The sequence below is a fragment of the Fistularia commersonii genome, chromosome 15 (assembly GCF_037954325.1).
Source record: "Fistularia commersonii isolate RoL2024-O1a breed Wild chromosome 15, RoL_Fcom_v1.0, whole genome shotgun sequence".
NCBI classification, from domain to species: domain Eukaryota; kingdom Metazoa; phylum Chordata; class Actinopteri; order Syngnathiformes; family Fistulariidae; genus Fistularia; species Fistularia commersonii.
Window position 1 is genome coordinate 7,340,927 of NC_141298.1, and position 21,709 is coordinate 7,362,635.

General features: G+C 36.4%; 1 protein-coding gene across 3 annotated transcripts in view; it reads right to left on the reverse strand.

Annotated features, from left to right (window-relative positions):
* Positions 1-21,709, reverse strand: part of zbtb16a (zinc finger and BTB domain containing 16a) — a 151,244-nt gene that overhangs the window by 35,609 nt on the left and 93,926 nt on the right. For all 3 annotated transcript variants that reach the window (XM_086160444.1, XM_086160445.1, XM_086160446.1), the window contains exon 5: positions 19,275-19,361. In XM_086160444.1, the coding sequence (XP_086016570.1) occupies positions 19,275-19,361 (87 nt within the window). The remainder of the gene's footprint in view (positions 1-19,274; positions 19,362-21,709) is intronic.

Consider the following 21,709-nt stretch of genomic DNA (forward strand, 5'->3'; position numbering starts at 1 on the left):
GACCTTTCCAACCCGAGGGCCAGACGACTCGTGACCTTGGAGACGAACTACCGCCAGACCGCTGGCCACAAAAGGCTTTTAATGGGTTATAAATCAGCCATGAGTTGATGAAATATACGGATTTAAACCTTTGGAGTGAATTTGCCTCATTTTCAGGTAAAGGTTAAAATCGAATGAATCCAATGCTCGCGATTGTATTCCGTCTTGATATTTCTGGTACATATTGTTTTCATTTTTAGTTTTTTTTTTCTTTTTCTTTTTGATGATTTAAAGTTAAATTTTTTGACAGTGTGGACATCAATTGGTGATCATTTTGGGCATTTTCTTGATATATACATATATAAATATATATAATTTGGGGATAAATATATCTAAAGACATATTGAAAGTTTTTTTTGGTACTTTGCTTATTTTTCTAATTTGAACATACATTTTCAGACACTTGAAGATTTCTTTTTTTGTCATTTTGTAGATTGTTCGATAAATTCATTTAAATTAAATGCTACTTTTTTAATGCCTTTAAAAATCAGTAAATTCTTGCAGGAGTTAATTACACTTTTCTGTTTATTTTCATGTCGCCGTTCACTAATTTATCACCTGATTTTAGATTTGGCATATTTTATTTTGGTTAAACTTGTTTTCTTATTCAAATGTTTTTTTTTAATTACATAGTTGGGAATGTACTTAAAATTCAAATTCTTATGCTAATATACTCATGGCCTTTTCTTTTTTTGTTGTTATTTGGGGAACAATTGAGTGAACTTGCTGGAAAGAAAAGTCAAGTGGGGGGAAAAAAAGGCTAAAGTGGTAAAGAATAACAAAAAAAAACCAGTACATTCCCAGGGAGTGTGTTCGTGTGTGTGTTCGTGTGTGTGTTCGTGTGCGTGCATGTGCGTGCACACACAGGGATGGGGGGCTGAGGAGGCCGTCGGAGCTAATACAGCCACGTGTCTCAGTCTCTTAATTCAATTTTAGGAGAATTGTGTTTGCCGGCATGCAAGAAAGACTCTGAATGTGTGTGTGTGTGTGTGTGTGTGCGCGCGCGCGCACGTGTCCTGCAGTGATTCTACTGTAGAAACGCTGGTGTGTTTCTCTACCAGGGACATTAAAAAGTGCTAACTGAAGGTTCCTGAGAAGAAGTGGCTGCTTTTAGCAACACAAACCTGCAGAGAGCGCAACATAATCAAAAATATTCTGAAGAATACAATGTGACAGAGATTTTCAATATTGATTCCTTTTTAAACTGTTTTTTAGGAAACTAGGAAAAATAAATCAACTAATTCAAAATGATTCCAGAAAATATTCCAGAGATACATATATAAATATATATATGATCTTATATATTCTAAATAATTGTATATGATACATAGGTTAAGCACTTTGATGGAAAATGCTCTAAATATACGCAGAGTATTAATAATATTATTGTACTATCATTGCTATTATTCTTCTTACTATCATCATTATTATTACTATAAACTGTTTCTTAATGTCTGTTATGTTTTGACACATTATAATTTCTTACTTGTATTCATTTTAAAAAAAATCTAAATAAACATACGACACAGTTTAATCACAATATCCTCTTTAATTTCTGTATTATCATTTACATAATTGTATTTGTATAATTTTATTTCAAATTTCTTTTGTGACTTTTCCCTACTCACATTAACAGTATTTTTGATAAAAGTTTGTTTTTTTAGTTGATTTTGAGCACATTTTGCTGACTAATTCAACTTTACAGGTGTTGAATCACTTGCCTCTCTCTCTTCACTGCCACTATGTTTTAATAATAATTACAATAATAATAATGAAATATAAAAATAGATAAAAAGCTATAATTTCATCAACAATTTCAGAAATGTATTTTTTTATGGCTTCCTAGAATTTTGAAACAAAATAATTTGCTGAGAGATTCTAGAAAACCTGCTTTAAAAAAAATTTAAAATAGGATTATCTCAATTTTTTGGGGGGAATTTTTGAGATGTATTGCTATTCAATCGAAAATTTTGTCGTATGTTTTTTTTTTTTTTTTGTCTTTCATTGACATTTCTCTGGGCACAACTTGAAAAATTGTCTCTTTATATTTTTGCTAATTTTCAAAAGCTTTGATTTGTTTCAATTCCAGCATATTTTCAGATTTTTTTTAAAAAAAAAGGCTCCTCTTTCCCAACCAGGGAACGTGTTCTAAGGCCCCGAATGCTCCAAAGGGATCCCGTTATTTCCATTAAGGCGCAGAAATTTTGTCCGTTGATAATAAAAGTGAAGCAAGGGGAAATTAAACCGTGTTTAAAATAGTCCTATATCCCTCTCAGCGGGCGGCCACGGCGCCGCAGTTTAATTATTCCAGTGACAAAGTGAACCTGCGTCACGACGGGACACAGATCGCCGCATTTCCACATCAATCCCCAGCTTGTTGTCTTGTAGCACAAAAGCTAATATTTTCCTTTTGTGGGGAGAATTGCCAGGGAAACTCCTGTCGCTTCGCCGTCTCTTAAGTTCCCTTCGAGAAAATCAAAAGGCACCTGCGAACCCGAGCGCCTCCGAAGCTTCGGAGGCATGAAAGCGACAAAAAAAAAGAAAAATAGAAAAAACAAAAGGGAAACAAACGGATCCGACGACGCTTAACAAGCATCCTCGCTCCGCGTCCCCACCTGCCGATTCTCAAATAGCTGCGACGCCCACGGGACTCCAGAAAGAATCCGCAAATTATCCACCTGGAATGGGGATCTGCATTTAGCTCGTGTTTCATTTCGTGCAACTTCATTGCGAGCGGGAGTCACTTTTTTTCACCCACTGAGCGGCACCTTCATGAACGCTTCGTTTTTTTCACTGCGAGTTAAAACGTCAATAAATAAATAAATAAACAAAAAGAAGAAACTTTGCGTCTCAGAGGAGCAAAGGGCGGGTGGGGGGTGTTTCTTACAGAAAACAGCTGGCGGACACAGAGGTATTAACTCGTTTTTTTTTTTGGATGCTTAACTCAAAAATTGTGCCTTAAACGACACTGAACACAACAACCGTGTAATACAGCTATGCTATAAAATTGCCCCCAAAAAATAAAAAAAATAAATCCATGTGAGATCGGAAATAGACTTGCATGAAATGAATTAAATGAATGAATGAATGATTTATTTTTTTCCAATTATTTTCAGGAGTGTGCGAGGTTGTATATGGGTAGTAGAGCAGAATAAAGACCACTGAGCAAGGAAATTAACAAGAAATGAAGTTGAAAATGCGGAAATTTCCAGTTAGAAGGTCCCTGTTTTGAATCTGACACTGGGCCTTCTTGTGTGTCTCTATATGAACAAAAGAATAAATTTATGAAATATATAAGATAATTCAAGATGTTTACTTTAATCACATAGTTAATCAGTTAGCTTCATTGTAAACCAAATAAATAAGAATATTTCCTTGAATTAAAATGTTATATATAATATATATATATATATATATGCGTGTGTGTGCATATGTATGTGTATATTAAAAGCCATCCGCATGTAATTTGATTAAAAAAATGTAACGTATAATGGATTTTCATAATATTTAATGTTTTTTACCTTAACCTTATGGATCAAACTCCACAAATAAGTCTTTGCTGTTGTATTTTCCCTGGATCTCTCTGGCGTCACTCTAGGTCTCATCTGACTAAATATTTTGTTTTCAGAAATTTAGATTTAAAAAGTCAAAATTTATTTTACTGAAATGTCAAAATTCAAAGCTTTGGAGCTTCTAAGATGAGGGCTGACTTTCCTCCGTGATTCTTTCGAGATTTTTTTTTGTTTTTAACCTTGTTGTCACAGATTCTAGCATTTACTAATATTGGAAAAGAAATGAAGTAATGAATAAATAAATAAGCTGTACTGGGTAATTTCAGCCAAATCCATTAAATTAAAGAAGATTTTATTTATTTATCTATCAAAATTCCTAAGTACAGGAATCTACAACCATTTAGATCAGTCACGGAAAATGTGGCAGAAAAATCATAGATAAAGTAATACATTAAAAAAAGAAAACTACCAGACAAGTGGGACTATAAGGCATTTCATACATTTTTTTTTTTTTAATATTGATATCTAATATTTAATGTTGAAGCTTTTTCTTGCCCACAATATTCTATAGTTCTAATTTTCTTAAATCAACATTTCATTCCTCCGCAATTTGATTTGCTTTTTAGCTAAAATTAGAAATACATGTGGAAGGAATACAAAAGTTGCAGTGATATACTCCAAATTTGGGGTTAAGTAATATATGATGTAATATTAAAATAAATAAAGACATTTCAAGTAATTTAAGTAATTTATGAAACAAATCAAAAGCTTGGAATTGCATTGGAAAAAAAACAAATTTACGGCTGAATGTGATGAATGTGTTCTTTCAGTGATTTTTAACAGAGAAGAAAAAGAAAAATAGGAGAGAACCCAGCAGAGGGATTTGGAGGGTTGAAATGCTGCCTGGATCAGTAGAGCCAAACCGTACGCCTTTTGTTCACGATCAAATGGAGACTCACAAAAAAATAAAATGAATAAATAAAAGAAAAAAAAAAAAAAAATTTACGAAAAGACCATCTTCTTAAGCCTCCATCTCGGGGGAGCCTCGCGTCGCCTCGAGAAATGTCAATAAGGAATGATCACACAGCACCAAAGGGTCCTGATGGACCAGCGGCAGCTTGGATGCGGTGCAGATAATTGTGCAATAGTAATGGCTGCACGCCGCACGCCGACCTCACAAATCTCCGACTGGCAGGGAACGCCGTGCTGCCTCTGGCCGGCAGGTGGAGCTGTTCAGTCTTGGTCTGCAGCTGAGCGGGAAGGCGTCCTCGCATGACCTCTCAATGAAGGCAAATGGGGTTCAGAGAGGAGGGTGGGAAGGAGAAAAAGAAGAAAAATGGGCTCTTCTATGGATTATGGTATTTTGAGGTATTTTGAGGCCGGCTGCGCGTTGAGAAGCGTCGCGCCTCCGATCAGAAAAAGAAAATCTCCAGGCGAGGTGTTTCATTTTCAGCAAGTGAGCAGACAAACATGGCATGGGGCGAAAAAGAATCTCAAAATCGTCATCCTGGAATTCAACGCGTTCCAAGGAGTGCCCTTAATGGAGCGCCACTTACGCTATAATAAGCTTGTTATGTTTTTGTGTTTTAACACGTTAACTAATTAGCATTAAGTGCTTCTTATCTGTTTAAAACTTCTGCCTGAAGTTTTCAGGAAAGGAAAACAAAACAGCAACCGCCGCTTCTAACCATTCATGCAGACGTTTGATTTTGCTATTTGATTTGTGCTCGCCGTTTTTCACAGTTCGCCGATGTTGGTCAAATAAAGCTTCACATGTGAAACGTAATAGCAGACTTTGACGTTTTGTGGATATTTCCTCGAGTGTTTTCAGCAAAAAGGATTCTTCCCATCACGTGTTGATGCGGCAAGTTTTTCGGATTCTCACTTTATTAGGTAATAATTTGAAAGGCTAACTTACTGGTTTGATAGCTGGAGTTTGCAGTTGCTTGCACTCGACTGCGCACGTGAGGATTTGTGATTTTGATTGGCGTGCGATCTATCAACATTACCTTTTTCAATGAATTTAGGTTCCCTTGCTGTAAAGCATCTCTGACTACAAAAATAGTGGAAAAAGAATAATAGAAATAAAATGAATGAGAGGTGTAAACAATCCCTTAAAAAAATCAAATACTTCATGAAAAAGTAATAGAATTATTTTGTATTATTATTTATTATTTATATTATTTTATTTGCAAATGACTTTGGGTGCAATTACTAGGGTGAGCGAGAGCTATATTAGAATCAAGAATATATTAAGAATCAAGGTTTCTTCATTCAAGTTGCATCGATGCCAGAAAATGAAAAAATCCCACGATAAAGATCATCTGGCTCTGCGGGTTCATGTGGAGTTGTGGAAAAACAACAGTGGAGGGACTATTTGTTGCACGGAAATTCAGTCGCTCGATGAAAACTTGTGTCAGTGAGGGCCAAAAAAAAAACAAAGAAATAAAAAATAAAAAAAAACAATCAAAGCGATCTGCTTCGAGAGTTGCGATGTCAGTCCTAATTTCGCCTTGGATCCACTCAAATTGAACACGTGATGCAGCTGCAATGTTTTTTTGACGGCAAATTGCATTAAAAACCGTCCTGACGTGCGCTGACAGTGGCCATTGTGTCGCCACGTTGTCGACTTCGCATTCTGCAGGGTCATGTGAGCGTCAGGGGTCGAACCATTCCAAAGGTGGGGCGGGGGGGGGGTCGTACCATTTTCCATTTTGATCATTCCTAATGTATCAATGACATCTTCCGACACTGAAATTCTCCATTCTATTTTTTTTCTATTTTTCTCTCGTATTTAAATACATAAACATTTTTCGAAAACATACTTCTATACATTTTAGAGTAAAGTTAACTGTTTTAGTACTTTATCCATTCCTTTTCCTATCTGCGCTCCACTTATATTTAGGGCATTTTCCTTATTATAACATAAATAACAAAAGACCTTCTGCGCCTCAATTGTAATCTTGTATTTTTTTTTTCCCCAATAGTTTATATGCACAGTGGCAGGGGAGAAAATAGTCCACACTGAATTAAGAGATCGAAAATAGATTTTCCATTCATTTGTAGTTCAATTTAAGGCAAAACAAAGGTATCTTAATAAAAGGAAGAACCTGCCATTTTAGACTTTTTATTCAACCATTTCACTTTAATTATTTGTTTTGATTGACATTCATACATCAGGACTATTCAATTTTCCACAATCATGTGCTGACTAACTTGTTAGAACAGCACACACTCCTGTCCTGCATTATTATCACTATTTTTTTTCTGGATTTTTTTTTGCTGTTTAAATTATGATATTTCAAATTTCTTCCAAATTCAGGGGTTAAACGGAACTGCAAAAAAGAGAAAAAAATAGTGGCGTACTTAAGCTTTCAGTTATGTAGTATCCCTGAGGTCTGTTTCTGCAAATACAGCCTTGGTTTGTTCAAGAAATATAACTCTGCTTTTGTCAATATTTGGATTGCCGATGTAGGTCTGACAGTGACTGTGTTTCATTAAGTTTGCTGCTCGCCCTATAATAACATAACAATAATAATAATAATAATAATAATAATAACAATGGAATTGTCATTATTATTATGTTGTTGGTCATTTATGTTCAAGCTGTTTTTATTATTTTGACAATTTTTATCATAATTATTATCATCATCATCATCATCATCATCATTGTTATATTTTATTTATTATTCTTTAAATTGTATTTTTAATTAGGAACATTTTCAGGAACATTTGTTCAGCATGACTTTACCTGTTTAAGAAAACAAAATGAATATTGCGTGCGGGAGCCAGACACTTCGAGATATTTTCTACTTTTTGTTTAACTCTGACAGTTTCAATTATTACATATTTACATATAAACCTGTTTTCCCCTTCCATTCAATGAGTAAGAACATTCTGACATAAGTGATTTTTAGTTTGGTTATTTCTCGTTACCCTATCCAAAGTTAATATATTTTACGCATTTCAGCTATTCATGCACTTTTTTTTTCGTCTCGTTACAGTTTTTCCAACTATTCACACCGATTTCGACAGTTATTTTTCCTGAAGTAACTTGTTCCCACTGGAAGCTCCAAACATAATTTGAAAAATTAAAAGATTAAAAAAGAATGGGGGTAACAACATGAGATTTTGCAATGTTATGACTACTTTAAGTGGATTTCCATAGAAAGAGACAGTAGCTGAATCTCGTATTGTCTTATTTTTGAACATCTTTCTTATTTAGAGTTAATTCTTTATTTGTTTGACATTACCTTTTTTTTCATTTGGTTACTTTGTTTTCAAATTGTCCTCGAAACTTCACCAAGCAAACAACAAAAGTAACAAAATAATGAAACAAACAAAAAACAAGCAAACAAACACACCCACTTTGACAATCTATTTCATCAGGCTATATATTTTAAAATTATATTATTATCCAGCCCGTACCGAAATACATGCATAAAAAGAAGAAAATAAAAAAAAACATAGAGCAAAGTCTGATTTTTTTTTTTTTTTTTTTTTTTACAGGTGAGTCTAGAAATTTTTTTAAAGAGATCACAACTTGTTAATAATGGACAAAAAATGGTGATCCAGTCACTATATGGTTTGGGAAAAAAAAGATAAATAGAATTAAATGCATTGATAGATGAGTAAATAAATAGACAAATAAATAAAGTGCAGATATGGGAAAAAGAAAGGAAAGTTCTAGATTGTCTACAGTTCCCGCCATCACTGCCTCTTACTTCCTTTGTGTCCTCTAGAGAAATTACAAGAGAACTGGGGGAACAAATTATTTGGAACTAGCGTACAATTTGTTTGAAAACAAACAAGAATCTAAAAATAAATGTGCATCAATGACAAAAAGATAACCCTTTCAAAATCATGAGACATAAAAAAAGGAAACATCAAAAATTAGGATGAAATGATCAAAGAAAAAAAAATGGCAGAAAATTGTCTTTGAGAAATAATAATTGAATAATTACTTTTTCCATTTTGTTTTATTTCATTTGCCAGATTTAAAAATTTAATTTTTTTTCTTTAACGATAAATAAATAGATAAATAAGTAAATGAGACATACGTGTACCTAAAGATGTGCAAATAAGTGGGTGGGGGTTCTGAAGCGGCTGCAGCTTCCTCTATCTTTTATGCACCATCTGAATACCTCTGTGTCCAATACACCAAAGTTTACCTCTGTGTGCGGTGAATGAAAATGTAAATCCGAACCGAAAAAGTAAAAAAAGAAAAAAAACAAAAAAACGCATCTCTTATTGATGAGGAACAAAGAGCACGGAATTCAAATGAAACCAAAAAAAAAAAAAAAAAAAAAATGACAGACTTTTTCTCTCTCTCTCTTTCCCATCCTTGTTTAGGATTCCTGGCCTTTCACCTGACCCCCGGGGCCTTTGCCCAGGAGGGGGGCCCGGCGGTGGGTGTGTGTGGGTATGGGGGTTAAAGTGTAATCCGGGTCTTGTGACCACCCTCCCCGTGCACCCCCACCCCTGAACGAGGACGCATTTTTCGGGAATGGCGGCGTTATCCCTCTCGACCAATCGGAAGACCGAGCATCAATTTCACCTCCCCCTGCCCCGACGGTCCGGGAAGTAGGTGTTAAAAAAGTTTCCCGGGGCATCAATCGATTAGCGAGAAAAAACGTCGTCGGCGGCGCGTTTCCGATTTTGCAGAAGACTTTAAAAGCCTTGGCGCGCTGCTATCCTGCGGCTGCTAATCGCTCGCTTAAGTGATTCATTTATACGTGTTTTCCGCGACAGCTTAAAGCTCTATTATTGTTGCTTTTGATTTGGACCCCCCTTCATTTTAAACCACTTTTGTTTTATTGTTGTTTACAAAAAGCAAGTGAGAGAAAGCGAGAGAGAGAGAGAGAGAGAGAGGGAGCAGGTTTAATTGAAGCCTCCACCGTTTTTTCCCAGGGTGAAGATGAGAAGGGTTGTGTGTGTGTGTGTGTGTGTGTGTAAGTGGGATGGGGGGGGCACAGACTGTACAAAAGGAAGCAGATTTGCAGAAGAGCTGACCCCTGACCCCTAAAGCTGCAGGGAGGGCTGCTCAGTGGCCCCCAGCGCCGACCAATCAATCACCTTCCAGAGCCGGACTGTAAGAGGACACTGCAGCTGGACCTCCACGCACCCCCAATCCCACCCCCAAACCCCCCCAAAACCCCCCCTCGACATTCCACGCTTTGTTTTTGGCTGGGGTGGAAGGGTGGGGTGGGGTGGGGGGGGGGGTAATCAGGATTTTACTTTTTTCTACAACCGTGCAAAGGAACAGTTCCGAAGAAGAAAAAGACAAACAAAAAAAAAACACTCTCCTGGGTACAGTTACAGTTTTCCAAATGTAACACACTGTGTTTTCTTTTTTACCAAGTGGCTGAATGCAGGGGCGATAAAAGTCACATATTTCAGATTGTTATTACATTCATTACCATTCGTTACCATGTAGTAACGGTGTTATGACATAACTGCAACATTGCCCTTTGGGTGCGTGAAAAGTCAGTGTGACGTTAAATGAAACCCTTCACTGGTAGTTAACCCTTAATTCAGCTGACTGTGTGGCAAATACCTTAAATGGTATATAAAAATGTGACGAGTACGAAAAAAAAATGTCAATATTGCAACTTTAAACAGCTGAGCAACGTTCAAGACTCTCTTCTAGTTCGTTTACCAAACGTAACAAATAGCATCAATCCAATTACTGTGTAAATACAACTGTTAACATTGCTAGTTTTACTGCTTAATTTAATGCTGAGGCTGTATATGTCTCGATTTTTCCCGTTACATTCAAAAACACGGCCTATCCGTCAATGGAAAAAAAAAAAAGTTTCAAGTTTTTTAGCATGAAATCAAGGTTTTAAGTGACGTTATGCGTTCAAGACTCCAACAACTTGTAAAATCGCTTTTCCCCATTATATTCAATAACACCACGCAGCTTATCCGCCAAAGAAAAAAAGGTTTTTAAGGTGTTAATCATGAAATAAATTACCATATCATAACACTATTTTGACATAACAACATTGTTGCGCTTTGCTTAGTGAGCATTCTTGTCCCTTAATCAGGAATTGAAGTCAAATCAAACTCTTAACTGGAAGTTTTTTGAGTAGTTTATTTCTTACATTTTCAATAGAAGTCTTGCACTTTTATGCAGCTGAGCTGCGTTCAGGACCACCAGTTTATGATGAAAACGTGGTCATACTCGTATCAAACACGCCATCTCAAACTCCCAAACTCAGACTTTTCCTTAATCTGCGTATATTTTTATTTCAATTTTAATGCCGGGCAGCAGCCCGAGTTTTTTTTCCTGGATAATTGAGTTGTAGCCGCGGCGCCGGGGGAAGCCAAGGTCGCGGGCGGCGACCAGATGTTCGCCGACTTACGAGACTTTGGGCATATGCGGCTGCGAATAAATACATAATTAACGGCTAAGTTAATTTTAAAGCGATCATTTACATATTACAAAGAGATTATGAGTGAAGGGCAACAACAAGGAGAAGCTGTATTCATGATTATGACCTGCTGTGACTTTACATAGAAACTACTCTACGGGTCTGATTAGTTTTCCATCATAATGGCCACGCCATAACAACTCCAAGTAATCACATTACATTTATAACATTATGGGTGTAGATTTTTACGGACAGGGAAGTCGTTGAGCTGGATGCGGGCAAAAAAAGGAAATAAATAAAACGCTCAACGCGGATAATCCGATTAATGTTCATCACATCGGTGCCATATGTTTGTTTAAAAAAAAAGCGCAACGTGATCGATTTGTAAATCTCGTCCTTGAACGGGATTCAACTTGGCGACTGGAACTTGGTGCCGACCCACACCACAAGTCGCACATCAGATAATCCATTAAACAAATCCTATTTCAGATAGTTTGCAGAACAAAACTATCTGAAAATACATCGGCATGCTAGAAAATACATGAGTACTGTGATTATTATTTTATTAAAATAAATAAATACATAAATAAATATATATATGTATGTATATTAAACTCAGTAATTTTTTTTTTCTTTTTCTTAACTTTTTTCTTTCTTTTTCTTAAAAAAAAAAAAAAAAAATTCAAACTCCTTGGTGTTTGCGCATGCAGTCAGGAATATTATTTACATTAGCATCCCCTGCCAAATTAGGCTATAACATAGAGAAGTGAAAGATTAATTTTGGTCCTCAAGAAAAAAAATACAAAAATAAAAAAGTTCTGGAAAAAAAAAAGCCCTCTGAACCCCAATAAAAGGGTAAAGAAATATATCAAGCTGAGACTTCCAGGACAACAGCAAGGATATTTGAGCAGGAAAGAAAAAAAAAACAAGCAAACCAAAAAAAAAAGATATATAAATGATTTTAATTTATTTGGCTGGAATGCAGCTGAGGGATGCAAGCAGCAGCTCCATGGCATAAAAATAGAAGCTCAAGCAGACAAAAGCATTAATAATAATTAATGACCCATGAGAGATTTAAGTGCCGGCTGAGAGTCTGACATTTTGTGTTTGTTCTATTTCGTGACTGATGTATATTAAAAAAAAAAAAAAAAAAAAAGCTTGTTGGTACATCTCTCTCGTGCCTTGTGCTGTTGCTTCTCATGATGCTAAAGGTCTAAATGCAATAGAAGAACCTTATATTTGGGTGAGAAGCTGAAACAGTGTTTTCAGGCTTGAAAAGGGAATGATCCTTGATGTGACCTGAAAGCACAGAATTTTTTAATTTTCATTTATCTTTATGTGTTTCCATTTTATGCTAGATTGTTCCTGACATAGTTTTGTTTTGTTTGTCTAGCAAATTTTAGGAAGGAATTTTATCAATTTACATGTGTCCAATTAACTATTTTCGAATTATGAGATATTTTTGTAAATGTGAGTTCTATCATTTCATGAGGATTTTTTAGGAAATTTTTGCTAATAGTTTGGGTTCCATTTTTTTAATTCATATTTGTATGATATAATTTACATTTACATTTGTATTTATATTAATTATTCTAATGCTTCCAGCTGATTGACAGGCACAAATAACTTTGATTTTCTGAATTATTGGTGATTTTTTTTTTCCCCAAAAAAATGCTCGCTATTTTTTTAACGTGATATCTTATTTTTTTTCATTTCTTAGATATGATTAATAAAGACTTTTTCTTGACCCAATTTTAGAGGAGGTTCACATCTTCTGCTCCACATCAGTCAAAACTTAATGTTTTCAACTCTTTTGAGCCATCTAAAGGAAAACTCCCAACACATTTCATATCTATTTTCATAGGTTATTATTTAATGTTTTTTGGATAATGTCACTTATATTTTAGGGTACATCCCCCATTCCCCCTTTTTTCCCCTGGCCACTTGTAAGGGAATAAAACGACAAATATGTAGGGGGTCCTCTCTTTTCCAGGCCCTCCTACATATCTTATCCTGACCAGGAACCTTTTAAATACCATACCATTTTTTTTTTGGTAAGCCTGTGTTTTGAGATAAACAAGCTGGAACTCTCACAAATGGCTTTTTCATTTCTGACGCATATGTGCTGAGAGTTGATCATATATTCTTTGGAGATCTCTATTCCCTTTTGTTTTTTCCTGAAATAAACTGCCGGGACATAAAGGGAGCACATGGAGCCGCCATTAAATTCGAGGCAAAAATATAGTGTCGCGGCCTAAAACTGGCTGGTAGTCGAATCACATGACTGCAGCCGCCGTGCACGCGTGAAACATGATCGGCCTCATTTTCATTATCGTAAGCGAAAGGCGCCTCATCAGCTGTGACCGGAATTGCTTTTAAATTGACTAGTAATTAATTAGGTTTAATGGGGTCACTTTTAAAATTGGAACTTTTTCTCTTTATTAGAGAGAAAAGGGAGACGCCAAAATTAGAGAGGCTTCTATAAACCTTGGATAATTTTAAGACTAATCACTAATCCGGAAATCATTTTGATAGGTTTACTGGTGGCTGTCAGTGGTCAAATGATTCATTTTTAGAAATATCCTGAAAAAGATTAGCTGTACTTCCAAATCAACTAAGAAAAATCATCAAAAATAAGACAAGATAAAATAAAAAATAAGATGAAAATAAGATCAAATAGAAAAGAAATTAAATATAAGATAATGGATACAATACAAAAAAGTAAAATCATATAACTGGTAAAAATTCTGTAAAAAAAGAAGTTTGGAAAGAGATTTTAATAATAAATACATTCAGATTTATTTTTCCAAAGACTTTAAATACAATCAAATAGAAAAAAAATAAAAATAAATATGATGAAATTGATACACATAACTGGTCCAAATCTTTAAAAAAAGTTATTTTAATTGCTAAATAACAAAAAAACAACAACACATGAAATTTGTCATATATATTGACAAATATCCACTAAATTATTTTTGAAAAATAGCACAATTTTTCTTGAAAATTTCCCTGAAACATTTTACATTTCTTACAACGGATCCTCCAAAAAGCGTGATTTCTTTCACTAATGTTAAATATTTTTTTTTACATTTCTTTTTTTTTATTGTCTTTTGTCATAAATCTTAATTCAAATTATTTTTAATTATAACTAATCTGCCGGCACTTGTTAATTTTTATCAGGCTTTTTATCAGCCCGGGTTGGGCTTCATGGGCACCAACCCCTCCCGCACCCCCTCGCACCCTCCATTTGTTTCCAGGCAACAGGCTACGATGGCAGGGGCAAGAGGTTGGTAGCTCTGGTACTAATCTTCTGCTTCACAATTAGGGAAGAGAGCGTACCGCGCTCGCACAACAGCAGCAACAACAACAACGACGACAACACAAAGATGGGGACTGAAAGACCCTTCCATTGTCGTCGTCCCCCCCGCCACTTCCCGGCAAATCGAAAACGTATTTGCACTGTAAATTAAAAGGACGGGGCTTTTCTTTCCAACACTCAGGATGAGACGGACAAACAGCTCGGGATCTAATTACAGACACAGATTTACTTCTAATAGCACGAGGACAAAGGACGTCTCTTTATTGTTCACGTCCCTTTATTGTCCAGGTCTCCGGGGTGGGTCTTTATCACCAAGTTCTCACTTTATGTTACCAAGGTGACACATTAAGGATATTTGGAAGTCTGACACTGACCGGGAGGAGCTCCGTCCCCAGAGACACGCGGTAACAACGGATCTGGTGCTACACGCCGAGCGACTGGTCACTGACAATCACCAGAAATGTGAGGAAATTGTTAAAAAAATGATCAATACGCCACCAACCCGCAAAACGGTTTGTAGGTGACTCACATTTTAGAAAAAGATTCATTTTAAACAAATGATTTTTTTTTCCCGAAATGAAAACGAGAAAACCTTGAATAATAAAAGGATTAAAAATATCATGCATTTACATACTTAAACTGTGCATGTGAGCAGATGTGAGCTGAAACATAACATAAATAGAAGCAAATTTCCGCAAAGATGAAAATACACTGAGGTTCACTGTCACGCTCTGCTGATAAGAACATTAAAAACAAAAATAATCCAAAAGATGTATTAAAAAAAATCACCTAAATATTTATAAAAAAACAACTCTAAATTAAACAGCAATTGACCTGGAACCACTGATAATAGAAAAACAGCAAGTAATAAAAAGCAAGTTACAAAATCAGTGACAAAATGGCAAAAAAATCTGCATGACATTACTGGTATGATAAATGAATAAATAAATAGGTTCCTTTAAAAATCAGTAAAAGAACAAAACAAAAATTGGGGAAAATTATTTTAAAATTAGAAAGACATTACATAGGGATATATGCAAAAATATAAAAAGTAAAAATTGTTGTGGAATTATTCTACATTTTTACCGCTGACGCTGGAGGTCACTGTCGCCCCCTAGAGGCAGGAGCTGGTTCATCTTAAACTAAGGTGGGATGGGGGGGGGGGGGTTAGGAGGTGTGGCACTTTTTTTTTATTTAACATTTTCCTCCCTTGATTATTTCTGTTATTCCTCCTTATCTTTTCCTCCTCAGATCCAGCGCAGAAAGAAGCAGTATGCTAATTAATCTCCGGGTAGGGGGTGCTGAGACTGTGCGGCGGGACGTCCCGGCCGGGCGCCATTGTGTCACCACATCCTCTCGGGAACAAGGATGCGAGGGGGGGAATATTTGCCGGCCAGATTTGTAATGTGTCCTGCTGACTTCCATTTTATGGCGTGTGAATCGGACGAAGCCTCTGGGAGTCTATAATCCCCCTGCCCTCCCCCTCCACCCCCTTTATTGGCCTCTGGATGTTCCTGCCGTACACATATCGGTCCGTGCGGGGAATCTTGCGCTCCTCCGTGGACGTCGCAATTTGTCCGCCCTGTCTACCCCTCCCAGTCCCATCAGTTTGGACAATGGTCCTCCGTCGCCATGACACCGGCCGCAGCGGCCCCCCCAGAGCCGATTTGAGGAAGCGGCGGCCGCTCTCATCCCCGCCGCCGAATCCCAGCCGGCTCTCGCGGTAACTAAACCACTGTCACTCAGCATCCGTCAGGTGCCGGGGGCCCGAGCAAAAGTCATTTAGATCCCTATCGTCGGAGAGATTTGTTTGGCGAGGAGGAAGAAGAAGAGGAGGAGGAGGAGGAGGAGGAGAGGGCGGTAATTTAATTTGGAGTCCGATAAATTGACTCTTATTTTGGAGGGAGAGCGAGAATGCGGAGTTGGGGGTGTTGAAGTCGAATAAAACGAACAAACCTATTTTATGTCCTCAGCCAAAACTAAGGACAACAAAATAACCGGTCATTTAATTAAACATACTTAAGTACTGATAAAATCAACAACAACAAAAAAATCGCAAGAAATATGCTGAAAATAGAAAAATTAAGGAAAAACACTGCAGAAAAAAGTCACATAAAAAACAAATTGAATAAATGACAAAGAAATTAGTCATTTTTGATCATCACAATAGAATTTATCTGCAAATACTAAGGAGGAAAAATAATGGGATCCAGTTTTATTTCAATATAGCAAATTAGCTGATCAAAAAGATCCGCCTTTTTATGACATGGTATAAAACGTGTATTATTGAAGCAAGATCATTTACACAGGTGTGAAACAAACTTGTTGATGCACATTCTTGAGAACAGTGTATTGGCTTTGAGCAGATAATTTGAGAAAAAAAAAGCAATAAATATTTGTAATAAATAGGATTATTAATTCTGTGTTGATTTAATGGATGCAAGATTGGTTACCTAAGACACGCAGCATATTAATGCATTATGACATAACAAAAAAAAAAGTTTTATTTCGTGCTGTGCTTTTTTTTTTTTTTCTTTTTCTTTTACGGGCATGTTGACATGCTGTGTTGTACAGATGTGCGCAGAGTCCGAGCTTTCCAGATGTTTGGCAGGTGGAGCGGTCGGCCCCCTCTAATCCTGCCTGACAACGTAATGACATCACAATTAACTCCATGATAAACAGATGGAGACGTTGTGCTAATGTGATTGAGACCCTCGGCATTTTGATGTGACCCCGTGCTATACCACACGCATGTGCGTGCGTGTCTGTGTGTGTGTGTGTGTGTGTGTGTGTGTGTGTGTGTGAAGGCCAACGTGCATGTATGTTTGAGCACGCAGGTGTGTGTGTGTCTGTAGCCGTGTGTGTCTGTTTGCTTTGCATTGTTTCCTTATGTGTCTTTGTGCATATCTTACTTCACGCGTGCGCCTGTATGTGTTTTTCCACGGAAAACATGAAATCGGGGCATGTAAAGCGTTAAATCTTCCAGAAACGCTGCTGTTAAAGTTTGTCAAACTCGCATCTTAAAAATAGGAATTGGAGAACTGTGAAACATAGAAATTCTCATCAGAGGATGTGATTGTATTGCATGTTAGCGCTGATAAAAACACTTCTGGTCCAGAAGTAGACTTGTGAGGTGTGTGTGTGTGTGTGTGTGTGTGTGTGTGTGTGGAGGTTCAGACATGCGAGTAAAATATTTATAAAAACCAACCCCCTCCCCTCCTGCTGCCTCCACCGCCAACGTGGCCGCCACTATATTTAGACCTCTTTTACGCTGTTTTGGCTGCTTGATCATTAGCCTTGTTTAACCCTTCTTTACCGCTGACAAGCTGATTGGCTGAGGGCAAGTCCCTCAGGACCCCCCCCGCCCTCTAGAACACACACACACACACACACACACACACACACACTCAAATATTGAGTGGGGAGCACGTAGAAAGCAGAGCTGTGGGACAAACCCGATGATGATGATGCTAATAACGACTAGCAGCTATTTAGGGAGACTCGCTCTGGTTATAGCACCCGAACCGAGCGTGTTGATTGGCCGATCGCCACCCGTGTGACCTTTGCTCCTGACTCCTTTTACTATACAGGTAACCTTTAAAATATGCCAAAAAATATTAAAGCTTGTAGGTATCACCGTTCAGATGAATTGGATTACATTTTCAGAATGTGGCAATATATTTTGACTCCTAACTAAATGAGTAATAAGTAATCCAAACTTCATTTCCATTTTCATCTTCCAGACTGCTCATTCTGTGACTTCATCCAAATTAAAAAAAGCAGAATACATTTAAGATTTAATTTTCTAGACATACCCCGGCAAATTGTTAGAAATGTCAAATTTGAATATTCAAATGCATTAGCAGAAATGCCTTAGCATATTTTGACTCATAACTAAAATGCGTCATAAGTAATCCAAACTGCATTTTTATTTTCTTCTTGAGGTTGCACATTTTGGAACATAATTAAAAAGAAAAAGGAAAGGGACACTACTTTCTCATTTTCATGTCATAATTCAGTAAGGAAATATGCTTCCTTACTGAATTAACTATCTGGGTCAACTTTCAATGACCCCTCTGGCCGAAAAAATTGAGAAAATGAAAGATGGACCATGGAAACAGGGCTTTTTGTAATGCAATTTGATTTTTGTATATTTTCAGGACATTTGGAGGAAATTATTTTTTGGCTGTTGTTTGCCTTTAGAAAAATGTTCTCACTTGGGAAGTTGCAGATAGAGCCATAAGACATAAATTGACTTGTTTTATCTTTTTGTATTATTCATTTGATTACTAATGGTGTTTTATAGGAGATAACTCATAGGCTTTGCAATGTTCAATGTAAAATACGGTAATTTTAATAAACATCTCCACAAGTCGGACCCTAAATTTCTACCAATCTTTTTAAATTTTGGCCCCCTGTGTATTTCAGTTTGACGCCTGTGATTTAGGGTCTCCACTGAACCTCCCACATGAATTTGGAGGAAACCGGAGAACCTGGTGGAAAGCAAGAGCTCGGGAGAAAAATAGTCTTGGTTATATTTTAGGTTTTTGGAACTTGCAGGTAATCATTTAATCCATATTTGGATGATATAGAAAATGATGAAATATTTGTAATTTTTATTACTGATATCTAGTTGTCAAGAAATTTCTTCCACAGTAGTTTCCTATTCACATGTTCAAACATTACCCGTGTTACCATGGCAACCCAATAACTCATTCAGCTGACAGCACATGCCTGCACGGCCATCTTGGATTATGACCAGCAAATAGTAACGATTCAACGCAATTGCAATTGTTTTGGTGGATGCATGACTGCCACACACACACACACACACACACACACACACACACACACACACACACACTTGGCATTTGTATCTCGACGATCTTGATATTTTAAGGTTATATCAGTAGGCCTGTGCAAAACACGACATAATTGTTGCAACATATCTGTTTATTTTGCATATCATGACGATGTAGCGCATCCAGCTATGCGTGCATGCATGTGCGCAAGCAGGTTTCCTACCAGTGTGTATCTGCCGGTGAGCCTCCAGAGATTCCTCGGTCTGGAACTGGGCGCCACACTGGTCGCACACGATGGCCTTTTCGCCAGCTATATGATACACAAGAGAGAGGGGGAAGACTTAACACACACTATCACACACAGATACACACGTCAGATGAAAATTCAGAGAAATATACCCGAACCCCCTGACGAAAACGACTGTCTCGCTTTGCTTGCTGAGGTTCCCATGACATTTGTTTTTATAAATTCCTCATTTTACTATGTGGTTGTGCTTTTTTGTGACTTGTAACTAGTTCTCGGCTCTCTTGAAGGCAAATATAATAAATAACAAACCCCCAAAAACCCCCAAATAGAATTTGATATTGATATTGTTTTATGACTGCACATGTTAAGCACGCACGGCACTTTTCCAGCAGTTTTTTTTTTTTTTAGAAGTAAAATTCAAAGAGCAACAAACTAATGCAACCACCTGACAACAGCTAATGTTTGATTCTGTGTTTGAATTGTGTTACAACAGTATTTGGGAGGAATATGCAAAAAAAAAAAAAAAAAAACACATAAATTGGGGGTTTTTAAAAATAGTTTTGTGCAATCCGTGCACTGTACAAACACTGCAGCGTGAGTCAGTGTGGGTTCATAGATGTTGCACAAATACTTTTCCTTCATGCTTTCGTCAAAAATGATATTTTTTTTCCCGCCCCCATATATGGTCGCGGGGCTGCCGCCAATCCCACAGATTTCCAACTCATGTTTATAATAAATTGTGAGGGTGAGTTTTTCTCACCGTAGAGTTGAGTATGTTGTTTATCCCGAGACAAAAAATCCATCATAATTCGGGTCCCTCCCACCCCCTTTATTGTTGCTTCACTTGTGTCTCCTGTTTATTCATGACAGGATGGAGCATGAAAGTTTTTTCTTTCTGTCTCAGGTCTCAGTCCTCAGTCCTTTAACGACAACCTTGAGCGGCAATAAAATAAAAAGGCTGGCATGCAGGATGGCACAGGGATCAGGCCAGGGATGTTTTACAGCCTGGCAACAAACACACACATACACTCACGCACGCACATGAAAAATCACACGACATCTGGATTTAGTGTGTTGCAGTGTGAGCAAAAAGTGATTTCCTGCCCTGACCTGAAATATTACTCTTATTTCTTATTCTTATTCAGTTTTTTTGGAGCAATGTTTTACAACAACACCTTTTCACCTTGGCTCATTTAATCTAATTAATTTTTTTTCCCTTTCATGGGTTTTTGTCTTTTGATTTTCAGCTCATTTTTATGCTAAGTTTGAGAAATTTGTTTATATCGTTTTTTTTTCATCTCCGATTTCAGCTGTTTCGTTAACTAAGTTACATGAAAAAAAAACAACATATATATATATATGCATATACATACATATATATATATATATATACTAACAAGAAACATATAACAACATATTTTTTTGCAGTTGTTTTACGGTAATGTCTTTCTCATCAGCTCCCTATTTTTCAGAAAACATGTTAAGGACTCTCTCAGAAAATTAGAATACTTTGATAAAGTTTTTTATCTTCTGTAATGCAATTAAAAAAACAAAAATTACTTTTTCACGATATTCTAATATTTTGAGATAGGGTTTTTGAGTTTTCTTATGATGTAAGCCATAATCAGCAATACTAAAACAATAAAAGACTTGCAATATTTCAGTTTATTTGTAATGAATCCAGAATGTAAGACATTTTTTTTGTAATTGCATTAAAGAAGAAAAAGAACTTTATCACAATATTCTAATTTTCTGAGACAGTCCTGCTCCTGCATTCTAACTTTCAATTTTTTTAAGCAGGCATTTTTACCACATTTTTATCAAGTTTATTTTCTCATGTTTCGTTTATCATTAACTAACGTTTACTTCTCACAAACTTTTTACTTTAAATTTTTTTGCTAAATTGTCCCCACAATGAAATCATTTCATTAGTTTATTCCTCCCCAAACTCCCTGTTTCATCTGGCAAGAAAAAAAAACAAAAAACAAAACAAAAAAATAATATAAAACAGATTGTAATTTCTCAAAGATTGTCAATCATCTGTAAAAATCATGATTTTTAATTGTATTTAATTGCAATTTTACTCTATTTATCTTTTAAAATTAAAACAATTTATTTTGTTTTGGGTGAATTATTGTGATTATTTGTCCATTTTGTTGATGATGGGTATTTCTTATAGTTGTTTTCCTTTTCTTATTGGTCTTTTTCTTACCTAATTTGGTGCAAATTTCCAAAAAAACCAATTCCTCATTTTATTTTCTTGTGATTTCTGCTAGTTTTGATATTTCCTTAGTTTCAACAAAACTTTATGCGGCAATAAAAAGCTGGCATGCGAGAGGGCTCATCGGAGCAGGCCAGAGATGTTTTATAGCCTGGCAAAAAAAGCTGCTGTGCACGCACATGTACAGACG